General features: G+C 42.7%; 1 protein-coding gene across 1 annotated transcript; it reads right to left on the bottom strand.

Moving 5' to 3' along the window:
* Positions 1 to 10,413: 10,413 nt before the first annotated feature.
* LOC135525030 (granzyme B-like) lies at positions 10,414 to 21,823 on the bottom strand. The gene is given in 6 exon segments (XM_064952804.1): positions 10,414 to 10,458; positions 17,748 to 17,975; positions 18,195 to 18,321; positions 19,580 to 19,620; positions 19,623 to 19,744; positions 21,766 to 21,823. Coding segments are annotated over 6 exon segments (621 nt in total).
* Positions 21,824 to 23,594: the final 1,771 nt, after the last annotated feature.

Genomic DNA, 23,594 nt, shown 5'->3' with positions numbered 1-23,594 from the left:
AGGAGAGTGATGGAGTGCTGCATCAGATGACCTGGCCTCCACAATCACCTGACCTCAACCCAATTGAGATGATTTGGCATGAGTTGGACTGCAGTGAAGGAAAAGCAGCCAACAAGTGCTCAGCATATGTGGAACTCCTTCAAGACTGTTGGAAAATCATTCCTCATGAAGCTGGTTGAGAGAATGCCAAGATTGTGCAAAGCTGTCATCAAGGTAAAGGGTGACTACTTTGAAGATTCTCAAATATAAAATATATTTGGAATTGTTTATCACTTTTTTGGTTACTACATGATTCCATATGTGTTATTTCATAGTTTTGATAAGAGTCTCCACTATTATTCTTTAATGTAGAAAATAGTCAAAATAAAGAAAACCCTTGAATGAGTAGGTGAGTCTAAACTTTTGACTGGTACTGTATATTTAAAACCAAAACTTTTATACTTTTACTCAAGTAGCATTTTACTGGTTGACTTTCACTTTTACTTGAGTAACTTTCTATTAAGGTACCTACTGTTTTACTCAAGTGTGACAATTGGGTACTTTTTACACCACGTGCATCCATTGTGATTAGAATGCTTATTCAGAACGTCCAGTTTCAATTGATGCAACAGTCAGTGTTTCAGCTGTCCACGCTGTTTTTTCAAAGAAACATTTTGCACAAACACAGTCCTTACAAAAATATGTCCTGAATGTGACCAGTTTCCAGGCCTCCTGAGCACAGTGGCCAGGAAACCCCCCCTCCCTCCCCATTTCCTTTGCAACTTTGAAACTTCCCGCAGGTTTTGCTGCAGCTTAATCAACCTGCTGAAGCAAGACAGAATGAGAGTAATGATCTGAGCAGCCCATGATTGCTGGTTGTTTGTCAGGGGGGTAGCCTCGAGCGGAGCATTACTAGTATTATTATTTTAAGTTATTCCCAGCTCACGAGATCCCTTGATGATGTAATACCTGATGCAATTGCATCTTCTGCCTAACGGTATGTCCAACACTGGTGTCAGACCTCCACAGCCCAGGGGATCCCAAAACACCTCATGTCCAGTCTCTGCATCCGGCTGGCTGCTCCCACCTCTGGCTCCAGCACAGTCAACCCAAATGAACAACAGGTTGCCTCTCTGTGCGGATAATGCATTACACTAAGATGTAACGATGTGCTTTACATTAAATTCCGAATGGAGTGCATAAAAACCCCCAACATTTACTTTAGTCTTCAATTGAATCAGACAGGCTCCACAGGGTCCAACAAGTCTGTCTTCGGTTATCAGGAAACATATGTAGGCTCCATCAATTTTTTGCGGAGGCAAGCTTACATGAGGTTTTTCCCCAAGTTCATTGTAAAGCTGCATGCCATCATACTGTACCTCTAGACTAGTAGCAAAAACAACACTTTCAGGCTGTTCCATTACAGAATCAGCTAGTCTCACATACCCATCAGGGTGGAACATGGTGAGGAACAGAGTTCCATCAAGGTCCAGGAGAGTTTACTGTATCACCCATAAAGATCATTGGTGGGAGCAGCCTTATTTCTCTATTCATACAATGCCCCCCATGCAGTCATATTGTGTCAGACTGGGAATGAGAGTGTGTGTGGTACACATCTAATGGGGTTTATGATTGGGGGGCTCTCTCCATCTGAGTAAGTGAGCATTGCTTATGACTAAAGGGCCCAGATAATGAAAAAAGATAGAAAATGAAATAGAAAATACAATGCAGCATGTGGACTGCAATCTCAGAAAGGGCACAGGGGAGTGCAAGTATTAATCAAAGCAACAATATTTATCTCTGATGCCAGTTTCTCTATTTTTCGCTTTTTGTTTTTGGTTTCCCTGCTGACAAAAACAGCAAAGACCAGCATACATTTGCTGGTCAGTGCAGGTCTGATGCTGGTCAAACTTGTCTGACCAGAGTGGTCTAGCTAGTTATGCTGGCTTACTAACTTTTTTGCTGGTGATCAGCCTTCGCTGCGTTTATGCTGGCGACCAGCCATTGCTGTGTTTTTGACACTTGTGACCAACATAAGCTAAAGAAAAACCAGCAAAGTCACATTATGCTTAGGCTTGTAAAGTGATGTTTAAATCCTCTTTTCGATCAGCCTCATTTTATTTAAAACAGTAACATTTTCTCTCAGCCTCATGTCAAAGTGTGTTGAATAGTATGAGATTAGCTATACCTTGCTCAGACCTATACCTTGCTCCAACCTATACCTTGCTCCGACCTTGTGGGGCACCCGCAAAACTGCGGTGCGTCACTTGTCAATCAATGTACATTAAAAAACACAGATATTGAAAGAAACCATTCTAAAATTTAAATCACAATAGAGCATTCTGGGAAATATGATAATGATCGGCATGGTTTTGCATTACTTGGGAGTCAACCTCACTTGGGATTTGAACTCACAACCCCCCCCTCCCCCCCATTCATATTGCAATGTACAGCCTCCCTAAAAGGGGTATCAGCCTACTCAGTGACACTCACAGAACACAACTGTGAAGAGTTTTCACAAATATCAAATATTAGCATCGTAGCACCTATTGCAAGACCTTGATATCGGCGTGAAATGAGCCACATTAAGTTCACCAGTCAACCTACAATGTAAAGAACATTCATATTGCAATGTACAGGCTTACCTATGGATCTTGGCTCCATTAATTGGGGTATCTGCCTAATCAGTGACACCCACAGATTACAATTCTGAAGAGTTTACACAACTATTAGCATTGCAGCTAATATTCATGGACCCCACCATAGGGAAGGCTGTACATTGCAATACGAATGTCAATACGCACAATAGGCTGTATAGTGAGGGGATTTCACACAGCTAAAAGTCCCTTATGAGCTACAACACTCATATTTGTGTAAACTCTTCAGAAGTGTTATCTGTGGGTGTCACTGATTAGGCTGATACCCCAATTAATGGAGCCAAGATCCATAGGTAAGCCTGTACATTGCAATATGAATGTTCAGCACATAGTAGTTTGACTAGTGAGCTTAATGTGGCTCATTTCACACCGGTTTCAAAGTCCTTAATCTGTGAATGTTACAGAGTAGGCGGATACCCAATTTCATTGACCCGAAATAAATAGGAAAGGTGATACAGTACATATAAGTATTCGCAGTGCTTGACTTGGATTAAAATAGGTGGTGGTACTCATGTTGGGTGCCGGTACTGTTTAATTTTAGGTGCAGGAGCTCCACAATACTTTTGAGCTAATATTCCATAAGAGGAACAGGAGCTCAAACAGTATAACGTTTCAGGTGCAGGTATCTAGCTCCGGTGAGTTCCTGCCCAAGACAAGCATTAAAGGGGAAACTGGGGATACCTAATCAGTTGTACAACTGAATACCTTCAACTGAAATGTGTCTTACGCATTTAACCCAACCCCTCCGAGTATGCCCATAATGCAATTTTAAAGTCTAAAACATCCACAGTGCGACACCAACTGTTTGTTTTTTTGTGTCATATTAACTAATAATTGTCTTTTGTTGAATTGATATAAAAACATTCTGACCTTGTTCAGCATTATTTAGTCTAAATACTGTGACGACCCTCCCAATCTGTCTGCCGAATTCTTTCTCTTTGCTCTTGTTTTCCTTAATAGGATATCGGTGGACGGAGCCAGGAGGGTCGTCAGCGAAATGGGACACACCTGGGCTCGGGTGTGTCCCGGGATAAATACACCTCTTCCCCATTCATTGAGGAGACTCTCTCCATGCAGACACACTGTTAGAGTTTGGTTGTGGTCTGTCTGTCTGTCTGTCTGTCTGTCTGTCTGTCTGTCTGTCTGTCTGTCTGTCTGTCTGTCTGTCTGTCTGTCTGTCTGCCTGCCTGCCTGCCTGCCTGCCTGCCTGCCTGCCTGCCTGCCTGCCTGCCTGCCTGCCTGCCTGCCTGCCTGCCTGCCTGCCTGCCTGCTTTGGCACCTTTCAACACCCCACATTATCACATATATGCATGCAAACGCTCACTAACACTACTGATTTCACGCACCATTGTTAATTGTATTTAGTTTACTTTATTTAATAAATATATTTTGTTATTCCTTGTCTCCATGTTGTCTCCCTTTTGTTGCGAACGTCAAGCCGGTTCGTGACAATATGGCATGATTCCAATATTTGTATCCATTTGAATCACTTTCCATGGGGCACTTTCATTTTGAAGGCAAAACGCAAATTCCCCTTGAGGCTAATCCTTATTGTGGATAGCTTCACCCAGGTCTATGCTTAGCTGGTAATTTATTTTACTGTTAGCTGTAGTATGGCTAGTGGGGGTCATTGTGGTCGATTGTGTAGCATTGGGTAACATTTATGTTTGCACTACTATAGTGGGTAATCTGTTGAGATGTGTTCGCCTCCCTGCGGACCTGGCATCCTTTCACTCCCTCCTCTCTACATTTTCCTCCTCTGTCTCTGCTGCTAAAGCCACTTTCTACCACTCTAAATTCCAAGCATCTGCCTCTAACCCTAGGAAGCTCTTTGCCACCTTCTCCTCCCTCCTGAATCCTCCTCCCCCTCCCCCCCCTCCTCCCTCTCTGCAGATGACTTCGTCAACCATTTTGAAAAGAAGGTCGACGACATCCGATCCTCGTTTGCTAAGTCAAACGACACCGCTGGTTCTGCTCACACTGCCCTACCCTGTGCTCTGACCTCTTTCTCCCCTCTCTCTCCAGATGAAATCTCGCTTCTTGTGACGGCCGGCCGCCCAACAACCTGCCCGCTTGACCCTATCCCCTCCTCTCTTCTCCAGACCATCTCCGGAGACCTTCTCCCTTACCTCACCTCGCTCATCAACTCATCCCTGACCGCTGGCTACGTCCCTTCTGTCTTCAAGAGAGCGAGAGTTGCACCCCTTCTGAAAAAACCTACACTCGATCCCTCCGATGTCAACAACTACAGACCAGTATCCCTTCTTTCTTTTCTCTCCAAAACTCTTGAACGTGCCGTCCTTGGCCAGCTCTCCCGCTATCTCTCTCAGAATGACATTCTTGATCCAAATCAGTCAGGTTTCAAGACTAGTCATTCAACTGAGACTGCTCTTCTCTGTATCACGGAGGCGCTCCGCACTGCTAAAGCTAACTCTCTCTCCTCTGCTCTCATCCTTCTAGACCTATCGGCTGCCTTCGATACTGTGAACCATCAGATCCTCCTCTCCACCCTCTCCGAGTTGGGCATCTCCGGCGCGGCCCACGCTTGATTGCGTCCTACCTGACAGGTCGCTCCTACCAGGTGGCGTGGCGAGAATCTGTCTCCTCGCCACGCGCTCTCACCACTGGTGTCCCCCAGGGCTCTGTTCTAGGCCCTCTCCTATTCTCGCTATACACCAAGTCACTTGGCTCTGTCATAACCTCACATGGTCTCTCCTATCATTGCTATGCAGACGACACACAACTAATCTTCTCCTTTCCCCTTCTGATGACCAGGTGGCGAATCGCATCTCTGCATGTCTGGCAGACATATCAGTGTGGATGACGGATCACCACCTCAAGCTGAACCTCGGCAAGACGGAGCTGCTCTTCCTCCCGGGGAAGGACTGCCCGTTCCATGATCTCGCCATCACGGTTGACAACTCCATTGTGTCCTCCTCCCAGAGCGCTAAGAACCTTGGCGTGATCCTGGACAACACCCTGTCGTTCTCAACCAACATCATGGCGGTGGCCCGTTCCTGTAGGTTCATGCTCTACAACATCCGAAGTACGACCCTGCCTCACACAGGAAGCGGCGCAGGTTCTAATCCAGGCACTTGTCATCTCCCGTCTGGATTACTGCAACTCGCTGTTGGCTGGGCTCCCTGCCTGTGCCATTAAACCCCTACAACTCATCCAGAACGCCGCAGCCCGTCTGGTGTTCAACCTTCCCAAGTTCTCTCACGTCACCCCGCTCCTCCGCTCTCTCCACTGGCTTCCAGTTGAAGCTCGCATCCGCTACAAGACCATGGTGCTTGCCTACGGAGCTGTGAGGGGAACGGCACCGCAGTACCTCCAGGCTCTGATCAGGCCCTACACCCAAGCAAGGGCACTGCGTTCATCCACCTCTGGCCTGCTATTCCCTACCACTGAGGAAGTACAGTTCCCGCTCAGCCCAGTCAAAACTGTTCGCTGCTCTGGCCCCCCAATGGTGGAACAAACCCCCTCACGACGCCAGGACAGCGGAGTCAATCACCACCTTCCGGAGACACCTGAAACCCCACCTCTTCAAGGAATACCTAGGATAGGATAAGTAATCCTTCTCACCCCCCCTTAATGATTTAGATGCACTATTGTAAAGTGGCTGTTCCACTGGATGTCAGAAGGTGAATTCACCAATTTGTAAGTCGCTCTGGATAAGAGCGTCTGCTAAATGACTTAAATGTAAATGTAAATGTGTTGGACAAACATACATACAATTGGTTATACATGGTTATGTTTATACATGTATATGGTTATAAATGCTAGATGGCATGTCTTTTGCACTATTTGTAAGTGAAAAGCATTTATTTTGGTATAGACACTAATTCATTGTTAAAGAGACATAGGATATGAAAGTATGTGAATATTTTTTTGATATTTATCTTTTGATGATAACTGAGAATTTATCATTTTCTACAAAGCAAATGTAATGAACCAGATAATTGACCCTTGACACTTTGTAGCAAATATGTGTATTAAATTCTATTGAGATCTTTTCCCGAAACCAATTTTCTCATCTCATCGTTTCTCCTATTTGACAGGAAACATGTTATTTGTTTTACTGGTCACACACATTGCAGGAAATTAGCTTTAAAACTGCAAAGTTCTCAGCCTCATGGCAAAATGTGTAAAATGGCAGGAAACAGCACATTTTTCTCCCTGCTCCCATAACATGTTGTTATGATAATGTTATCTGGTGGCTGACGCTACCACACATTCATGGACATTACCCTGCACATATTGTGTAAACCTGTGCTGAATGTATTGCTTTCATCTTTTTGAATAATTCATTGTTTATACTTTACTGATGATTTGAGCCCATGCTCAGATGAAATCTTTCTCCTGGATGAAACAATTTATCAGTCACTCTCCCCCATCCTCACCTACAGGCACTCCTGGCTGGCTGATTTAGTGCTGTATAGCCTATTTGAGCCAATGCAAACAACACTATTTAGGATATCTAGTTTATTCTGTGTGCTGTCTCATGTTTGAAAGAAATCCTGAACATGCTGCAAAGCAATCGTGACACTGTTTATAGTATCTGTAGGCTAGACAATGTTACTAGACATGAACACAATTGTTTGTATTTCACCTTTCATGCGACACAAACACATTTTTGTAAAGTAATCAAATCAGTTGGTTGGAGTTATTTCCCCTGTTACTGAAATAGTTGTTCCACTTTAGATGGTTTAGGTGGTCTCATTTATTCATCTTTCTAACCCTAACAGTCATTCTGAATGCAGATTGTGTTCACATTTTTGATATCCCCAGTCGGGCTGGATTCTAATAGGAATTAGACATCCCTTTGCAAGTCAGCATAATGTGACTTTATGCTGGTTTGCGGGTGACCAGCATATGTTGCTACCCAGCTTGTGTGTCCAAAACACAACGAAGGCTGGTCTCATAGCGAAAACACAAAGAAAGACTGGCCTCATAGTGAAAACACAACGAAGGCTGGCCTCATAGTGAAAACACAACGAAGGCTGGCCTCATAGCGAAAAGACAACGAAGTCTGGCTTCATAGCGAAAACACAACAAAGACTGGCCTCATAGCGAAAACACACCGAAGGCTGGTCTCATAGCGAAAACATAATGAAGGCTGGCCTCATAGCGAAAAAACAACGAAGGCGGGTCTCATAGCAAAAACACAACGAAGGCTGGCCTCATAGCGAAAACACACCGAAGGCTGGCCTCATAGCGAAAACACACCGAAGGCTGGCCTCATAGCGAAAACACACCGAAGGCTGGTCTCATAGCAAAAACACAACGAAGGCTGGCCTCATAGTGAAAACACAACGAAGGCTGGACTCAAAGCGAAAACACAACGAAGGCTGGTCTCATAGCGAAAACATAACGAAGGCTGGTCTCCAGCGAAAAACAGGTTTATGCTGTTTCTTTCGGAATGGTTGTGCTTGTGACCTGGTCTGTCTCTGCTTTTGACCCAAGGCCTTTAGAAGGCACTACGTCAAGCTGATTTTAAAATATTTTTGTTCTCTTCCGATGAAATTCAGATTCTGAGCATGTCTAGATTATGATCCACAGTGTCATCAGTATGTCAAACGACAAGTCAGCAGCATCCTGGTTAGATACAGATGACTTACGGATATGGAAGATAATGGTGCTTCTGTGCATCAGTACCACACAGCAAACATGTCCTCACCTCGTTAAAAGGACAACATTTCTGCCTCTTGAAACGGTCACTGTCAACAAAGAATTTATTATCACTATCCTAAGCCTCGCCAGCACAGCCACCACAGGTACTCATGGTGCATGGACACTTCAAAACCTCCATTACAGAGTGCTAGCACCTGTTTAAAATAGTTTAGCTCACAGGACTAGGGTGGTTGAGAAGCCTGCGTATTGTCCCAGAGAATCTCTACCTCGATCTGACAGACTTCTGAGAGATCCGGAGCTGGACCGTCTCTGTGGAGTCAGTTGATGAAGTGCTGAGTGCCTTTCCAGCCGGAGGCCTTCATTGTCATGCATCTCTGCTAGCTCCGCTGAGAGGCCCGGAAGAAAGTTCTCTCCTCAGTTTTTCATCTATTTCTGTTTCTGATGGCTCAGGTCAAACCATAGATAATTGTTGCAACTGCTCTGGCACATTGAGATGACGCTCTCCTTCTCATTCTTCTTTCTGTTGGAAGGGTGGAAGAGAACAAAGGACAAAGACAGAAATCACTTTTCCAAATGGACAAGACAATATTTCAATTTATTTTATTTTATCCTCTCCAATGATAACCATATTTGAATAGCGTTATATTAGTTATATTAATAAATAGCCATTACACAAAAACTCCCCTATAAAAGCTAAAGCAAATATATCAAAATGAACTTCTTCCATCCCCATTCAGATGAAGCCAGTATAAATCTAACATGGTTGCATCACTGCCATGCCTTCAGAAGACAGAGGGGAGCTGAGAAATGCATCTTTATAGTCAGTAGCACAGCAGTTGTATGTATTTAGAGGAGGGCTATTTTTCTATTAGTTGACAAGTCACCTGGCTGCTGAGGGGCTTGATTATTACTGATGATGATCACTAGACAGGAAATGATCAGAGAGGCACCCAAAGACCCCTACGGTGCATCCCTCAAGCCTCTCACTAAATATGACATTCTTATTACTGTCATAGAGACAGCTGTTTATTTCTACGCTGTCATCCCGGAGACATATCACAGGCCTACCTGGCCTGCATAGACGCCTTACCGTTGCTCACAACAACCATAATTCTGTCTGGGAGCGGTCTTCGTCAGCATCAGCGGTGTGACATTACCCAGCGGAAGCCTTCCATTTCATTGCTGCCATGTCCCAAGCACACCCTCACCGGATCCCATTCCTCAACTCCTGACAGCTTTCCCATCAGAGAGCACTTTTCCATATACAGGTCTAATGTACGTGCAGTTACACCACCGGCCCTCTCTCGCTCTTGTCAACCCCTTCCTCTCTCCCTCTATCCTTCCACCCAATCCAATCTTCATCCCCAGTTCCAGCTATTTTACAAATGTTTCCCACATACCAGAGACCTGTTATATCAAAAACTCCTTGTCCGTCCACAACAGGAATATCATATTAGTGTTGTTGCTAAATGCCAGCGGTCAGAGGCATGAATCATTCAGGCACAACAGAGTATTGTTCCCAAACAATAACACCAATAAAACGGGCAAGAATTATACATTTCCTCTTCAGAGCTCACAGTGTTCTCTTCCTGGGCTTATATGAATACTTTTACAGTCCTTAGGCTGTATTTCTCTCATATAACATAATGGATTCTCCACTGTCCCACTATGTGAACAGTTATTATTTTGGGATTCAGTGGAAGCAACAAAGTCATGAATAAGAATCCCATTGAAATTGAACCCGAGGGCATTTATACACCGTGACAGACAGTTGCACCAGAAGATAGCCAAATCAAAGAAAATCAAATTTATTTATATAGCCCTTCGTACATCAGCTGATATCTCAAAGTGCTGTACAGAAACCCAGCCTAAAACCCCAAACAGCAAGCAATGCAGGTGTAGAAGCACGGTGGTTAGGAAAAACTCCCTAGAAAGGCCAAAACCTAGGAAGAAACCTAGAGAGGAACCAGGCTATGTGGGGTGGCCAGTCCTCTTCTGGCTGTGCCGGGTAGAGATTATAACAGAACATGGCCAAGATGTTCAAATGTTCATAAATGACCAGCATGGTCGAATAATAATAAGGCAGAACAGTTGAACCTGGAGCAGCAGCACGGCCAGGTGGACTGGGGACATCAAGGAGTCATCATGTCAGGTCGTCCTGGGGCATAGTCCTAGGGCTCAGGTCCTCCTCCGAGAGAAGGAGAGAATTAGAGAACGCACACTTAGATTCACACAGGACACCGAATTGGACAGGAGAAGTACTCCAGATATAACAAACTGACCCCAGCCCCCCGACACATAAACTACTGCAGCATAAATACTGGAGGCTAAGACAGGAGGGGTGTTACGGATACAGTTATCCTGTGTGTGTGTGTATCCTGTGTGTGTGTTTCTTTTCTCTCCTTCTCCCCTCACAGGTGAAAATCATCACTCCCCAATCAGTCAAAAATCAATCATCAATCAGAAGACACACCTCCTCATATTTCCTAAACCTATCACAGTTCCTTCCCCATGGTTTAAAAACCCCATCATTTGTTTGTTCTGGAGCTCAGCTCAGCTCAGCTCAGCCTCTCTGTAAATGCCATGTCTGTAGGTCTCTGTGTTTCACTCTCGCTTTGTGTCTTAACCTCTCTTTTGTTTAAGCACCTCATAGCACTTTGTCATCACCTGTGAGTATTGTTTTTGGTTATGGTGTTTGTGTTTGATTGCTGGTGGAAAAGGGGGAAACCAAGACAAGTCGCCCATGGGCATACACTACCCGTAGGTGAACTTTGTTAAATACACTAGTTAGAACTGGGCGGACCACCCACTGTATTTTTGGTTAGTTAGTTAGCTGTTGTTAAAGTAGGCTAGTCTAGCTTAGGGGTGTTTTTGAATACTTATTGTTTCTTTCCTTGGGTCCAGCTCAGCCCCTTTTCCTGCTCTCCCCATTACCGTGTGTTTATAAATAAACCTAGAGTTTGACGGTAGATTTCAGTTGTCGTGCTTATTTCGTTCACACTTTTCCTTTGTCACAATAATAATTTGCATGAGTTATGTTACGAGTCTCATTACCATCCCCCCTAGACTGTCGGGCCAAAAGGGATTCGTAACAAGGGGTTAGGAGACACTGTGGACAGCATTACCCAATCCCTCCACTTCCTCAAACAGCACCTGACCTCAGTTCCATTTCCTCACATCAAAATACTACCCTCGCTACAAAGTTGGAGTAAATTTCGAGGATATACCGTACTATCAGTAACACTCAGCCTGTATGGAGTAGCAGTTTATGTGAGGAAATGGCTTCTACAAAGGTGCATGTTGGAAGGAAAAGAGCTCTGGACACCTTTAGAGTTGTTGTTTTTTACACATCCATCAGTCCCAAGAAAAAGCAACTGCTATCATTAGACTGTCTGTCTGGTCTTTGATAGCCATTTACTCTGTTCTGCCCCTCTTGGGCCTCTCAGAGCAACCCTAACCCAAACCAGTCAATGCACCTTTCACTGAAACCCTTAAATCAACCGCTGGAGCACTGATATGGCTTTCATAACAGGGTGTCCAAAAAAACGACTGTCCTCAGCGTGAAGGATGAGACGCCATTCTCCTGCTGAATGGAGGACCAGGGTAGTTACGTGACGACCAGCATGTCCCTACGATGGGGGCGGACAAACAGACAACATGCAGGAGAACTCTGGACCAGACAGATGAGCAGGCCCTGATCACCAGGATTTGCTGTGGGTCCAGAAAAAAACTGCTGAGAACGCCAAGGCCATGCCGTCAGCGCACAAAGATGGACGTCAGCGCTCACAGATGGATTCGCCATTTTAACTTAGACCACCACTCCTCTCCTCACGTTAGAGGGCCTTCTGTAACAAAGGAGATTGAGACAGTAGTCTATGTCCTCATTTAACCCGGAAGAGTGCTAGAGCACATTGGCCTCTCCATTTCTCATGGTGCCCGAAAGAGAAACAAAACATAAACCATCTCACAGAAAGGGATAAATACTTTCAACGTAAAACTAAAAATCTTACCTGCTCTTTAGCACTTCCTCCTCTATTTGAAAGTGGTCCCAAATAGCCTGGTTTCATAGACTAGACGTAGCATGGTAAATGCATCCCAGTATATTACACTTTACATACATCACAGAAGACTGAAATATAACAAAACCATTTGACATGGAAACACCAGATTTTTGTAGTCTTTATTAACTATGAAATTCTGAAAAATCTGAATAACAATCCACCCAAAGGGTACTTTTGGTCATTGACTGCAGAAAATGGCTAAGTCAAAAACAAAAGTAGGGAGGGTGGGTGGGTGTATAACGCAAACGTCTAGCAACCCAAAGGTTGTGTGGCTCTCATCATGGACAACTTGAGCATTTTAGCTAATTAACAACTTTGCAACTACTTACTACTTTTTAGCTACTTTGCAGCTACTGAACACGTTAGCTAACCTTTTCCCTAACATTAACCCTTTAACGTAACTCCTAACCTTAACCCCTAGCTATCTGCAGCCTTAGCCACCTAGCTACCTAGCTAACATTAGCCACAACGAATTGCAATTCGTAACATTACATTTTTTTTATTTTTTGTTGTTGTCATTTAGCAGACACTCCTGTCCAGCGACTTATAGGAGCAATTATGGTTAGGTGCCTTGCTCAGATTCTTTCACCATGTCGGCACGGGGATTCAAACCAGCAACCTTTGGCACAACCACTAGGCTACGTTTTGTAAATTCGGAACACATTGTACGAATTGCAATTCGTAACATATCACATAAATTCTAATTCGTAACATATCATACAAAATGGATGATGGAGATCTACAAATGAATATACCATATGAAGCATAACATATCATTCTAGTTGGAGTATCCTGGATTTAAGTGTACTATGTTACGTCTACCCCCGAGTCTACCCCCGAATGGCTCTGAGTTACCTACCCTTGCTGGAGTCAGAGCCAGGTCAACTAACAGCAGGTGTGATAGTGAAATATAGAGGTCATTATGCCAAGTATGGAGAAGCTGTTTATATCATTCAACTCACTTCCAAAAACATGGGAAGAAGATAAAAACAAGCACAGTACTAAAGGAGAATTGCTCAGTGAGTACAATAACTATTAGAAAACACATTTTGACTGATGAGTTGTGAACGCAGGAGACCAGACAGACTAGTACTACAAAAAGTAAGCAATACAGTGCATATCACAGTGTTATTATTAAGGTTACCATTCTTAATCAAATAGTGGAGCCCATATGTGGGATGAGAGTTTAGGCATGGGGAGGGGGTGAGGCGCACAGTGTTCCCTATAGCCCCGTCTCGTAGCCCTCCTCCCATAGGTCTGTTCTCATGGAATCTTCAGCTGAAATCCGCAGTCTATTTTCTCCATCCTCTAAAAGCCCTATAATGACCAACATAGACTGTCTACTCTGCTGCCTCTACCCCCCAAACTCCTCCCCCCGAACAAGACCCCTCTAAAGATACTCTTTGTACTGTCCCCCTCATTCCTTCCCTCTTCCATTCTCTGTCTATCTGTTCTATTCCCAAATATCTGCCTCTCTTTTCAGTCACAGCCAAATATCCAGAATACTATTGTGTGCTGCCTGTGTGGAGACAGCCTCCCTCGGGCAGTAGCACTCTATTCAAGGTTCAGAAGGTCGGTAGGTGAACTCAAGGGCTGTATTGAGAAACTTTTCTATACCCAATCACAGTCAAAATATCTATATTTCATTGCCTGCAGTTTTCACACATTTGAAATGCAGATGTTATATCTCCACTTAATTTCAAACTAAAGATAAACATTGAAGTGGAAAAAAGCCATATTGCACAATCGTGTCAAGAAACCTTCCTCGTGGAGTGTGCCTACAGACAAATAACAGTATCTCTGTAGAAAATGAAAATATAAGCACTAAACATAGATCAAGGGGGCGCCACACATTATTTGCCTGTCAAATAAGGCCATGTAGACAGAGTGGGGTCTTTTAGCCTAGTGACAAGGCCCCAGAAATGTTGAGATACACCTACCCGAGGTATAAGAAGACTCTCCCATATATGAAATGGATGGTTGTGTAAAAATATTTTCCTGCAAAGTTGTTAAAGAGTGATAGATATTGTGACACACCCCCTTAACTCAAACAGTGCAGAATAACGCATGGCTGGAAGGGGGCAATTCCTATGATGTGAAGGCCCACAAACATGTACATATACAGGTGATTAAACCACAATTTAATGGTAATGTGGCATCCATAATGGATTTGGAGTCAAATCTAAGAAGGCCCCCTAACGTAATTACAAGAGTAGGGGCTAAACATATGACTGGAAAAACAGTTTTTATCATAAATATTCATAGTTGATATTTCCAACAATTGTATCTTTGTGTTTACAGTAATATATATATATATTTCTAAGATGCATTAAGATATCCTAATGATGTTTGTTTGTGTATGTAGGGACAACTGACTACTTGTATTCCACATTTGAGCATTATCAGAGCTTGCAATTTTGAGTTACATGAGCTTAGGTGGACCACCCCTCCTCCAGCCAGGCATTATTCTGCACTTTTTGAGTTAAGGCGGTGTGTTACAAGCTGACCAGACCGGACATGTTGCGTGTGCGAGCGTGTGCGAGCAAAATAAATGTATTGCACCCGCACTGCTCGAGCGTGCCAACTCCTTTCTATTTCTGACGCAGATCACGCTGGAAGTCCTGCCTCTCCCATCTCCTCATTGGTTTATAGAAGCAGGTACCCATGTGCCATCTCCTCATTGGTTATACCCACGTGGGTGATTGAAAGATGAACTGTTTTGCTGGTTGTCGTGGTAAAAGTGTAGATGCCAATCACCATATAAGTTCAAAGATGAAAAAGCCTGGAAGGAGGAGAGATGACTAGAAACAATTCAGTTGGCTGATTTATGTGTGGATTAATTGTCGGAGTAGAGGACCTTGTGCACTTCAGGTAAAATAACAACTCAATGTGTCATGCCCAGGTCCAAGTATTTTGTGTTTATCTTCATTTATTTGGTCAGGCCAGGGTGTGGCATGGGTTTTTGTATGTGGTGTGTTTGTATTGGGATTGTAGCTTAGTGGGGTGTTCTAGTTAAGTCTATGGCTGTCTGAAGTGGTTCTCAATCAGAGGCAGGTGTTTATCGTTGTCTCTGATTGGGAACCATATTTAGGCAGCCATATTCTTTGAGTGTTTCGTGGGTGATTGTCCTTAGTGTCCCGATGTCCTTGTTCTGTGTTTATTTGCACCAGTATTAGGATGTTTCGGTTTTCATTACGTTTTTTGGTTTTGTAGTGTTTGTATTTAGATTCGTGTTGCTTCAGTTTAATAAACATGGATCGCAATCTACACCCCACATTTTGGTCTGACTCTCCTTCACACCTAGAAAGCCGTAACACAATGTTTATATCCCAGGACAAATTAGCTACCAACAGCAAGCTAGCTAAATAGGACAAATTATCTAGCAAGTACATTCCAACTAGCTAAATTGCCATACATGTTTAATGCTTTTCGACCTGTCCCCAAATTAATGTAATTGGTTCAGAATGTGTTTTGATATTTTAACCTGCGTGTCAAATCTGCAAAATTGTAATTATTCGCCTACCTCCTCATGCCTTTTGCACACAATGTATATAGACTCCCCTTTTTTTGTACTGTGTTATTGACTTGTTAATTGTTTACTCCATGTGTAACTCTGTGTTGTCTGTTCACACTGCTAAGCTTTATCTTGGACAGGTCACAGTTGCAAATGAGAACTTGTTCTCAACTAGCCTACCTGGTTAAATAAAGGTGAAATAAAAAATAAAATAAAAATGATCACATTTGGTGTAGGGGAACAAAATAAATGTATGCATGATAGCGCACGATGGCGCACCCGTTTTGGGTTCCGTGTTACAAAATCTATCAATTTAACCACTTTTGCAGTAAAATATTTTTATACGACCATCCAGGATTGACCACTAGCCTATTTCTGATTGGCTATATCGCTAGGATGTGGCAACCAAACAACCCATATGGAAAATGAGGCATTCATACCCATGTAATCCAATTTGGTTTTCAGAGACATGTCAGCAGAGATCTAACATGTTCTGGCTGTTAAGCCTGCAACACATCCGCGTGAGAGCCGGAGAGGCTGCTTGGTTGTCTGTCACTCCACATGGCATTGGGAATGGGAGCGGTCGGTCTCCTGTCTCCATGAAGGCTCCTTCATTTCGACTGCCCAGCAGCAAGAATTAACCAAGAGTTGCATTTGTATTCACACCACAGTAATGAATCCTCCACTAACAAGTTCCATGGTGAAAACCTATGACCAATTACAACAATTGACCAATACTGGACTCGGCCAGCTAGCTACATCTGGAAGTTCGATTATTCCCCTGGTCTCAACTGAGAAATGTCTAAATATAGTTCTTTTTCTAAATATATAGTTCTTTTAATAAATATCGCCTTTCGGTGCTTATTAATTACAAATGACCCCTACAAAATGAATAATATATTGGAGTCTTAGGTCCCCACTTACAAACCTCTTTGGCTTTCAGTGGAAACCTATACATTTCTGTTTCAATGTTTTGCTTTTCTTTTCCACACTGTTTGGCAGCCACGTTAGCCATATCAGCAACGCTGGATATGTCTACAGACAGAGGTATCTACTGTTGGTCTATATCCCATGGTAGTTTTCCTGGGGCTCTGTGTTCCTCAGACAGCGCTGACTTTAAAGAGGATTCTATTTTGGGCTAAGCATGTATTTCTGTCTGAAAAATGAGTGGAGAAGTGAAAAGGGGGCATGAGCTCCTCCAACACAACCATCATCATGCAGTTGCAAGATTCATCTGATCGTGTTAAACCAAAACAGATTTGGCAGCTAAGAGCCTTCATCTGATCTATGTGGTTGTGTCTGACGCAACAGAACACTATCTAGTCTAGAGTGAGGTGAAAACATTGCACCAGACTTGTTTACTATGCTTAATCCTGGTCCTGGGGATCCAAAGGGGTGCACATTTTTGTGTTTGCCTCAGCACTACACACCTGATTCAAATCATCAAAGATGACGATGAGTTGATCATTTGAATCAGCTGTGTAGTGTTAGGGCAAAAACAAAGATGTGCACCCACTTGGTTCCCCAGGACCAGGATTAAGAAACACTGAATTTGAGTATCACAGCCATTTCCGAATATTCAAAACACCTCTTTATCCACTTGTGTTTTAGCTCAACCCATTGTTTTCTAGGCCCAATCAGAACAATTAGAATGTGTTTGCATTTTAGAAATCATCGGGGAGCTACTCATTGCGGAGTACCTCCCCGAGAACAAATTAACGTCTGTGTGCGTGGCGTAGCGTCTGGCCAAAGCAAGGAGTTTAGGTAGCCAGGCAAACGAAAAGGCACATTTCCCTTGGAATGATTCATGTCCTCAAACCAAAGGGAAACTATAATTTCCTTTCATTCCTCTCATGTTATTTCTCATGTTATTTATTTTACATACTTTCAGACGCCACTTACCTGAGCAGGTCCATTTAGTCCTGATGAGCAGACCTGATGGTTGTCAGAGCAAAGTTGATTCTCCTCCAGTGTCACATTGAGGTCCTGAAGCACAGGGGAGCCTTGCTTTATATTCCTGATAGTGTGTCCCCAGCCTGACACCAGACAGTCCTTGGGCACCTCCTCATCTTTTGTCAGCGGGAGGCCAATGGGTCTCACATGGTCGGTGAAAACTGCAATCTCCTCCAGCTTTGAGGCAGAGAGAGCAGGTTTGTTGACTGTTACAACTTGCATCCTTGGTTCTATAGTCTATTCAGCAAGCCTGGTAGTTAATTTAATGGTGGTTAACTGTTTTTTACCAATCCAATTCATACTTTGACATTGTAGTGACAATGTACATACACAATTTCACCTGTGTAGGTAAAAATAAAAATATGTGCAGCTTTAGGTCCTAGCTTGGACTTTTACCTTGAGTAGCATGATATCATTATTATATTCTTCATCATAATTTGGATGCGAAAATGCCTGTTTCACAAGCATTTCCTGACCTTGCTCCTGCTGCACATTGTGGACTCCCAGCTTGACCTTAATAGATCTGTAGCATACACACAGACAGAGGCACAACGCAATGGAATATACTGTATTCCTACACATATCTGCAACTGACCGTAGTGGACAAACACAGACACTGATTGAAAACATAATGTCAATCTACCGTATATCCTTGCTTCCCGCTTGCTTCAACCTATGCCCTGACATTTCCTTACGGAAAAACCACATTAATTTCACGTGATCACGTGAAGTGTTCCGAAAACACGTTTTCATGTGATCACGTAATCTTATGGGAAGTTAATGTGACAACGTGTAAAGCAACATGTGATAACATGAAACTACACGTGAGCATGTTGTCACGGATTCCCCCTGTACTGCTGCTCCTTCCGTGCACTAGTTCCAGAGGTCTACGTCACCGGCCTCTAGGCGTCACTGAAGTGTTTCATTACGCACACCTGCATACAATTCCCCTGATTAGTAATTTTATACATGTGCCCTCTGTTCACCATTGTTTTGTTGGTTATTGTTCCCATGCCTGTTGGTCTGGGAGTACATGTGCGTTGTTATTTCGGCTTTCGTGCTGCGTGTATTGTGCATTTGTTATTACGGGTCTTGCCCCGTGTATTTATTAGAGGTTTTACCTCGCTCTTTAGTTTGGGTTACAGCTCAATATTTTTGGATACGTGTTTGTTTTGGGCTTCGTCCCGAATCCTATTCATGGCATTACTGTGCCTGTCTCCAATAATTTATTCAACGTGACACACAGGGTTCCAAAAACACGTTTCACATGATTTCATGTTTTTTCTTATAAGGGTTAAATAGTCTGCAGTATATCTTAATGGTGCATGACTACATTTATTGGTAGGTTTTCCATACTGCACCTTTTATCTCAGCCTTTGGCTGTTGGATGTCTTAGCCCCGGGCTAAGCTGTGTTTCACGTCTAAATGCTCCAAAGGGGACATTAGAAATACATTGTTAAAATGTGTAAATGCAACATTAGGAAGAGCTATGTGAAGCATGGGGTAGGATAGCCCGAGGCTAAAAACAGTAAAGATATTCAGGTGTGAAAAACCTAGAGACATTGAAATGGTACCCTATTAAAATGTTGGTGAGATTGCAGGAAAAATCCAATTGAAAGAGTAGTTTGACCAGCATGCATTTTAATTCTAGGCATAGAGCTGTAAGGTAGTGAGTTTCAAGGAGAAACAGTTGAAGCATTTATAGGGCAGATAATGGAGGCCAATGGGCTCCACACATTTTCTATTGGTTTTCCCTCACTAGATAAGCAGACATTACTGACCCCCCATTGCAGTGGGCAGCAGTCATCACAAAGTCCTCTCTCTCACTAGAAAACCACAAAAGCTTCCTGGCTTCAGATTGTTGGCAACAGCTTTCTCCAAAAGAACCATGTAGGGTCTACTGTGGGCCACAGCCTCCTTGCCCCCATAGATACGCCCTGCGTATACTGTGACAACATCAACAATCCGGATCCACTCAACCCATAATATCTAAAACGTTGTGGATTTTTCTTATTTGATACCACCTTGCATAATACCTGATTGGATTAGTAGTAGTAGACTGCAAAAGTACAAGACCCTGAATAAATGCATACAGTGTGCTCAAAGTATTGGGACTAACACAATTTTTTTTGCTATTTTGGCTCTGGATTTGAAATGATACAATGACTATGAGGTTAAAGTGCAGACTGTCAGCTTTTCCATCAGATTTCCATTTCCACTACCGTTCAAATGTTTGGGGTCCCTTAGAAAAGTCCTTGTTTTGAAAGAAAAGCACATTTTTTTGTTCATTAAAATACAAGAAAATTGATTGGAAATACAGTATAGACATTGTTAATGTTGTAAATGACTATTGTAGCTGGAAACAGCTGATTTTTAATGGAATATCTACATAGGTGTACAGATGCCTATTATCAGTTTCATTAAATAGTACCTGCAAAAAACACCAGTCTCCACATCAACAGTGAAGAGGCGACTCCAGGATGCTGGCATTCTAAGTAGAGTTCCTCTGTCCAGTATCTGTTTTGCCCAACTTAATCTTTTCTTCTTATTGGCCAGTCTGAGATATGGCTTTTTCTTTGCAACTCTGCCAGAAGGCCAGCATCCCGGAGTCACCTCTGCTGTTCACGTTGAGACTGGTGATTTGCGGGTACTATTTAATGAAGCTGCCAGTTGAGGACTTGTGAGGCGTCTGTTTCTCAAACTAGACACTCTAATGTACTTGTCCTCTTGCTCAGTTGTGCACCGGGGCTTCCCACTCTTTCTATTCTGGTTAGAGCCAGTTTGCGCTGTTCTGTGAACCTGAATAGTACACAGCGTTGTACCAGATCTTCACTTTCTTGGAAATTTCTCACATGGAATAGTCTTCATTTCTGAGAACAAGAATAGACTGAGTTTCAGAAGAAAGTTCTTTGTTTCTGGGAATTTTGAGCCTGTAATCGCACCCACAAATGCTGATGCGCCAAATACTCAACTAGTCTAAAGAAGGCCAGTTTTATTGCTTCTTTAATCAGAACCATTTTCAGCTGTGCTAACATAATTGCAAAAGGGTTTTCAAATGATCAATTAGCTTTTAAAATGATCAACTTGGATTAGTTAACACAACATACCATTGGAACACAGGAGTGATGGTTGCTGATAATGGGCCTCTGTACGCCTATGTAGATATTCCATAAAAAATCTGCCGTTTTCAGCTACAATAGTAATTTACAACATTAGCTATGTCTACACTGTGCTTCTGATCAATTTGATGTTGTTTTAATGGATAAAAAATGTGCTTTTCTTTCATTAAGCAAGGACATTTAAGTGACCCTCAAACTTTTGAACGGTAGTGTATATCAGGTGAAACATTTAGAAATTACAGCACTTAAGGGAGAAAAAGTATTGGGACAAATTTACTGTAACTTTACTACTTAAAGTATTTGGTCCCATATTCATAGCATGCAAGTACTACCTCAAGCTTGTGACTACACATTGGTTGGAAGCATTTACTGTTTGTTTTGGTTGTTTCTGATTATTTTGTGCCCAATAGAAATGAATGGTTAATAATGTATTGTGTCTCATTGGAGTCACTTTTGTTGTAAATAAAAATAGAATATGTTTATGCCTCTGTCTCACTCATCATTATTCACAATTCGGTCAGGATTATCCATAGTCACAGTAGCATCCACATTATTGTGAAAGTGTTTAGAAACATTCTACTCTTATTTACAATAAAAGTAACTCCAAAATGACACAATACATTATTTTCCATTCATTTCTATTGGGGGTCTATGTAAACAGTGCTGTAAACGGTTCACCCGATATGGATGAAAATACCCTCAAATTAAAGCTGACAGTCTGCACTTTAACCTCCATAGTCATTGTGTCACTTCAAATCAAATGCGCTGTAGTAGAGCCACAACAACAAATGTCTCAATACATTTGGAGCTCACTGTACATGTGTAGTCTAGGTATTTTATTTTTTTACCTTGTGTGTAGAAGAGGAGTATCAGGAGCAGAGTACCCAGGTTCAATGGAATGCCCATAGTGAATGGACTTCAGCTGAGCAATTGATGTGATTGGAAACCTGTGAGAGATGTCATTCACTGTCTCCTCTTACACTTCAGCTTTAAATAGGCCTTGGAGGAGACCAGGAACTAATCATCTATGCATATATTTTGAGTGATTGACACTGAGTGATGCATGACAGAGCTTAAACTCTTTCCCTTTGTGTGCATGTCATTTATTTGAGGTTGATATATTTGCATTTACTGCCTTCGAAGCACTACAAGCAAGACACCAATAGTAGTAATGTTGAAACTATAGCTCGGCTAGTTATGGACTGTAGGGGTCTTTCAGAGCACCATGGGACTGAAAGGAAAGAACATAAATGCTTTGGGTGACATTGAACAAATATCCTGTGATTTACGTTTTGAAGATTTATATGATGTGAAAGTCGCTTCTTGTGTGTGACCCAAGGCTGGTCTACTGGAGCATAATTTAGCATTAATCAAGCCATATGGTGGCCTGTGATGTACATACTGTACATCTGTCAAAATGTACAATCGAATGCCTCTCATGTAAAAACAGTAGACAGCTTTGACGATTCTCATTCCCTGTTCATGGCTCTTCCCTGTTCAAGGTCATGGCTCTTATAAGTCTCTTTTTCTGCCATCGGACCCCAGGTAACGTTATTTAAACTTAACCCTAGTATCGAAATAGGAATTGTTTGGTTTTAGGGTTCATTGTACCCAGTGCTTTGTGATCCGATAGGTTTGTCTGGTATGGGGAAGGCATTAAAGTCCTTTGGGAAGAAAACTAAAGGCTCAAGTGACTAGAATCTCTTATATTATATTAACCTGCACAGATGACAGTGAGCGTCATGGTCAATCAATCTACTTCAACCAAAAATGGAAATAAAATGATACCACTATTAGACATTCATGTGAGGCATATCTCAAAAGCAGATAATGATGTATCTTGGAAGCTTGTGGGTTCTAAAAGGCTCTTTTGGGTTTGTCAAAAGGAGAAACTGACTTGAAAGTTGGCTTCTCTTCTCCCTATGACCTGTGTGAACATATCTACATCTATTAGTCGGCTGTCTCACACCCACACAAAGGGATGCCGCTTCCTGTTTACCATGCAAACCTAAACCAAAAGCTTTCTGATACTTTCTCACCAGATGACCCTCCTTTCTCCTTATGTGACCCTCCTGTCTACCTCTCTTGTCCTTATATCAAATGTCAACATCATGGGGTGAGTTAAACTGCTCAAGATATATTCCTTCATGGGGTGTATAAAACCTACAAACCAGAAACAACCTATTTCCCTTGGCTAAAAAGGGGTACCCCTTTGTTTTTGGTAAGAGTATAAACTGACCGCGTAGCCCCAGGTATGTCTATTACATAGCTTCCAGAGTCTAGACTGAATAATACCCCCTTTCATACCTGAACCACAAGCCTTTTATTCTAATTGATTGGAATGGTGTGCAACAGTGGGTTTTGTGAGAAGGAAAGCGAATAAGAGAAGAGAATGGTCTCTGGGAGCTGTGTGATGGCGTAATGGGAATCACAGGAGGCAGAGAGGAACTGAACAGAGAGGAAGCCCAGGAGGAGAGGCCTTTATCGTCAGCTTGTCAGCTTTATTGGGACTGCGGGGATTGAGCGCCGCCCGGTTTAGCCATCAGCCATTGCGGTCGAAAGCAGGGGAAAGTAATGATAGTCATAAAAAGTCCATCAATAATGGCGAAAATTACATGTTCATTAAGAAGAAAGGAAAATTACAACAATAAAAGGAAGACCTTGATCATTGTGTCGC

This window comes from Oncorhynchus masou, chromosome 31 (genome assembly GCF_036934945.1).
Source record: "Oncorhynchus masou masou isolate Uvic2021 chromosome 31, UVic_Omas_1.1, whole genome shotgun sequence".
In the NCBI taxonomy this organism is placed as follows: Eukaryota; Metazoa; Chordata; class Actinopteri; order Salmoniformes; family Salmonidae; genus Oncorhynchus; species Oncorhynchus masou.
Note: the sequence above shows the minus strand (reverse complement) of the source record. Positions and strands in the feature narration are given on the sequence as shown.